At 32.5% G+C, this 5,512-nt stretch overlaps 1 protein-coding gene across 1 annotated transcript; it reads right to left on the bottom strand.

Annotated features, from left to right (window-relative positions):
- Positions 1-2,274: 2,274 nt before the first annotated feature.
- LOC131943543 (fibrinogen-like protein A) lies at positions 2,275-4,846 on the bottom strand. Its single transcript, XM_059303720.1, has 4 exons — positions 4,810-4,846; positions 4,482-4,670; positions 3,496-3,651; positions 2,275-2,942 (listed from the first exon to the last, which is right to left on the bottom strand). The coding sequence occupies exons 1-4, from the start codon at positions 4,844-4,846 to the stop codon at positions 2,275-2,277; spliced, it is 1,050 nt and encodes a 349-aa protein (XP_059159703.1).
- Between the last annotated feature and the right edge of the window lie 666 nt (positions 4,847-5,512).

Here is a 5,512-nt window from a genome sequence, read left to right as displayed (position 1 = left end):
AAATTCTCTCGAATATTCTTATACAGCACTACATGGGATGGCAACTCGTGATATAGACAATTTTTTAAATCCATTTTTAACTACTCAAACTTTTTAAAATAGAATAGAATAGTGTAGACAAAAGAATTGCACACCAAGTGAACACCACACAAAAAGTGCATAATAGTGCGGAATATTATTAGTACTTTATAAATTCACATGCGTTTTTTTTTGTGTTGAGAAATCGGAAATAGCGTAAATTACTACTTCCGGTCAACGGAAATTACTCAAAATTTGATAGATTGCAGAGAATTACACCTTTTAGTGACGTGGAATTTCATTTATCTATCTGAAATGGTACTCAAGTTATAAGCTTTTGAAAACTTCAAAGTAGAAAAAGTTCCACTTCCGGTAATTGAAAATCGCTCAACAGTTGTTACTGATCTACGATATTGATATAATACTTACATATCAAATTTCATCAACCTAGCTGTAGCGTGCTCAAGTTAGCTTGTGTACAGACATACATATACAGACATACGGACAAGATTGCAAAAGTATGTTTTTCCGACTCAGGGAGCTGTATAACGTCGATATTTGCAAAAATCTTTTTTTTTTTGTGCACGGTTACAAGACTTTCTGTATACTTCGTATATAAAGTAAAAAACTGATGTAGTGATTGGAAGGGGGAAAATAAAACTTTAAATTTCTAAACTGTAAATCAAGCTTTTAGTGACAATACATAGTAAATCTATCTTCGACAGGTATGCTAAACCCAATTACGATACGATTTTTATTTTTGCTTTGAACGTACAATTGCAAAATGATTACACCTACCTTTGAATAGTGATCGAAGTAATTTACAATAAAAAAACCATTCATTTTATTAAAATATAATTACATGAAAATTAAAAATTGAATTAAATGTATCTGTATTCGTCTACATTAGTGAGATGGATGGCATATATAGTGCTATTCGGCTATAGAATTATAAATGTTTGTGACACAAATGTTATTTTTTTTTTAAAAAAAACACTCTAAGGCAAAATTTTCTTAGAAAATAATTTAAGAGAATATGATAAAAATGATTAAATTCTGAGTTATTTTGAGAATCAGGTAATAGATCGAGAAACTCCATTAATTTTCACTCTATTATACACACGTTAAATATGATAAAATTGAGAATAATATAATTGCGAACAAAAAGTGATATAAAGTCTTCAAAAGATTAAAAATACTAAAATACTTTGTCCGATCACCGAAAATCACTAAAAATTAGAAAGAATCAAGAGAAAAAGAGCTTATACCTATTTATAAAATTTCGTCTACCTAACTGAAACGATAAAAAATATTCCGCTTTAAGTTCTCGGAGGCAACTCAAAAATTCAAAGTAATTTAAGTATAAAATCTTATTAAATTTCGTTTACCTTATTGAAAGGGTATTCACAAAAAAATTAAGTAAAATACCACTTCCGGTTATTGGAATTCATTCAAAAGTAGTTAAACCATGCATTTACCATGTGATACTTATATATGAAATCTGGATAAACAAACGAAACGGTGCTGTAGTTGTTGCGAAATTAGCTTTTACCAAACAGTGAAAGTGGAGTTTCACTTCCAGTTACCGAATATTTCTTAAAAGTAAAAGAAAACTACTAATTTGTTATAATACTTATAGTTGAAAATTTCGGCATTTTAGCTGAAAAGATAATAAAGCTTTGACGTTTACATACACAGAAGCAGACGGACATTATTGCAGTTTTTTTCCAGCTGCATAAGGTTGTGTATGCTCATTGTTTGTCAACATTTCAATTTGGAGTTTTGTACGATTACGGTACATCCATTATATTTCACATACCATAGAGTAATGATAGTGTAAAACGGCGAAAACTGCCAAAATATATTGTAATGTTTAACGATTACAATGTTTCCTCTATACTATATTTTCGAGAAAGAAATAATGTATTTATTAAATTTTAAAATACTACATTACTATAGTTAACGCCATTATTTTAAAAATTAATTATTTAGTACAAAATTACCATTGTTTATGCAATATTGTAAAACTTAAATTGCTAAGTACTATGTTACCACTGTGGTCCAAAATAATAGTTTATTTTAGATTCGATTACCGTTTAACTTCAACATTCGTATGATTTCTCTTAAACGAAAATTTCAAATCGCCTAGTGGTGGTGGAATACGTAAAATAAAATTAAAATGTGCGTGTTTGTATGTGTGTAATTCGTTCAATACTTTGGCTTGAAGTTATCTATTTACTTATCTGTAACTTTCGCCTATATCAATGGTCTTATTTTCATTTCGCAGCTTTCCAAATTGTCATCAAAACCAGTCACTTGAAGCCAGAATATACCTCCCCCTTCAGTTGTACTAGCCCACTTGCCGTTCAGGTGCGTGTGATAGCATGAGTTGTACCACCACGCACCGTGGTAACGAACAGCGCAATTAACCGACGTTAGATCATTATTTACGTCGTAAGTTGAGAACCTCATGTTGTTATTATTTAAATGTGAGTCACCCGCCGTGCCTGAATAGCCACCAAGATACATCTGATAACCTTGACTTTCTGAAGCAAACCTAAAAGTAGAATAACTGGCGTAATAGCTCTGACCTTTGTAAGACATATCAAATCTCATCTGGTGGGAATATTTTAAACCTAGAGAGTAAATATTTTCATTGCCCAGATAGAAATCCCCAATGCTGTAATCTCCAAAGCCGTTCTTGTACTCCTTCCAGTTTCTGTAGAAGTCGATTGCCCCAGTGACTCGACGTTGAAAAATTGTCCAGCCCCCTCCATCTGTCACTGTGTCACACATGACGACAAGACCAGATGCCAGCTTGATCAGTTGCCTTGGATTTGTGGAGTTCTTCACATCTCTACATGATCTGTAAACGTTTGGACTTGGAGCTTCTAGAACCGGCAGTTTTCCTACGTTTACAGAGCCTGTGAATAATAGTTTACATTAAACAGTGGTTGTTAAGTATACATTAATGATACTTAACAAATTAAGTTCATAACAGGAGTAAAGATGATTAAGTCAAGTAGGTCGTCAATATATATATATATATATATATATATATATATATATATATATATATATATATATATATATATATATATATATATATATTTATTTATTTATATATATATTTATTTATTTATATATATATATATATATATATATATATATATATATATATATATATATATATAGAGAGAGAGAGAGAGAGAGAGAGAGATACACAAATATATAAACACATATATATATATAAACACACACACACACATATATATATATATATATATATATATATATATATATATATATATATATATATATATATATATATATATATATATATATATATATATATATATATATATATTCTAGCCGGTATTTGCAAAATGAATTCTCCACCCCGACCACTTACTTTCACCTTTACCGGTGGTTATTGGCTTTCAGAGATTAATTCTAAAACGTTTAAGTGTCACGAACCTCCCCGACAGGCTAAGGTTTTAAACGAGCTCATCTGTCCATTTCCTACAGGTGTCACTAACTCTTGCACATTGCAGTACATTCCCTTGCTGTAAAGTCTGGTGGTGCTTGCCTGTTGGGACGTGTTGAGGGCAGACACGGGGAGAAGCCAGTAGCCTGTAGATAAATATTAAGAACATAATTCAACCGCAAGTAAATGGTATGTTGCGTTTTAGCAACATAAAACGTCAAAGGGGTTAACAAAATGTTGAATATGTTAAAATACAAATGAGTAGAATAGAATACTACGAAGTAAATGAAACCGCGAACGATCAGCTACTACACATTGAATAGCCTTTTTAAGGTCCTTATCTATTTGTAGCTTGCCTTTTTGCATAACATGGAATAATATGAATTTTAACTGGAAAACAATACAAACAGACAGAAAATAAATATTTTAAACAAAACTAAGATCTATCAATAATGAAACAATATTAAATAATTATACAACAAACAACTGAAATATTTTTCTCTTTCATTATTTAGCTAAAGAAAAGTTCCACAATTTTTTAAAATCGGTTACAAGAAAGAGAGTCTAGAGGGAAGAGGGTGCGGAGATAGTTAGGGAGTAGGAGCTCGAGGAGATAGTGGATTGAAGATTAAGGAGAGAAAAGTTTGAGAATGGAGGGTTGAGGTTGTGGTTAGTGGGAGGAGGAGTGAGGAGATAGTTAGAGAGATAGATAGATAGAGAGAGAGAGAGAGAGAGAGAGAGAGAGAGAGAGGTTAAGGATAAGAATATTGAGGTTATGGCTAGAAAGTGGAGGGTTGTGGAGATGGTTAGAGAGGGAGGTTGATCAAAAAAGTCCCAACGAAAACAAAATGCTTTTTTTTTTTTTTTTTACGGTGCGTTCATTAGTACTTTTATTCTAAGATCAAAACCATATCAGAAACATCTCGATGTGATAAAGGATTTTCTAGCTAACCCATAAAAAAATGTCATTACTCACCCAGAGTACACGTTTTGGTGGCCGTGTCGTACATGTAATTATAGCACTCATTTTTCTTCTCAGCACACTTGGCAGCACACATAAGCTGACTCCTGGTCGTGTATGTTTTATCAAGGGGCAGCAGCGTCAGTTCACTTGTGTTCTTAAGGGAGTATTTTTCTGATCTACTGTCGCAAAATGACATATGTCCTGCAAAAGTAAATGTAAAAATTAAAATGGAATTTTTAAAAATAATACTACCAGTCAAATTGTCAATAAAATGATTATACATTTTTGGGTTGAGAATGCGTTGAAAATATAAGCGGTTGAAGGAAAAATGTAACCTTACCTTGTAATATGATCATCAAAATTATTAATATCTCCATACTTCTCCGCTTGAAAATGATCTATACACTGACAAGTATTCGGTTGCCCATGAAATAACGTCGAGTTATGAATGAAACAAAACCAAAATGACTCTTTATTAGCTCATGCGCATATTTCTTTGATTATTTTCTTTCTTTTTCCAAGCATCATAACTAAGCGTTTAATTAACACCATTTATTTTTCTAATTGCGCTGTGTTGTGCTTAAAGTGTTTCGAATAATTATTATAACTGAGGGTTTAAAAATTCGTTATTATTGGCCATGTAGTAATTACAGCTTCCTTTTTGACAACTTAAACTTTGATTATTTTAAATGTTTAATCGAATACGTTCGGGGCACATTATACTCAGTGGCGGAACTACAATGCGCAAGGCGCTACGATGTAGGGAGGGCGGGTGTGGGTAGACAGCCTATCGTGAATTGGGATACGATTGGTGCACCTTATACTCAGTAGCGGAACTACCATGCCGCTATTCCCCTTGGTGCGGGGTTGTCGAATAGGGGGGATAAAAATGTATCGTCCAATCTTAATTTTCGATCATCTTTGCGTTGGGAGTTGTTTTGGTTTAATTATCTTTATTTTACTGTAGTGTAACGGATTGGCAAACCTTTATAAGAAGTATCGGTAACCCTTTTGAATGGTGCAAAATGGGGGGGGGGGGGGGG

Source organism: Physella acuta, unplaced genomic scaffold (genome assembly GCF_028476545.2).
Source record: "Physella acuta isolate Inbredline_101_S28 unplaced genomic scaffold, ASM2847654v3 ptg000461l, whole genome shotgun sequence".
NCBI lineage: Eukaryota > Metazoa > Mollusca > Gastropoda > Physidae > Physella > Physella acuta.
Note: the sequence above shows the minus strand (reverse complement) of the source record. Positions and strands in the feature narration are given on the sequence as shown.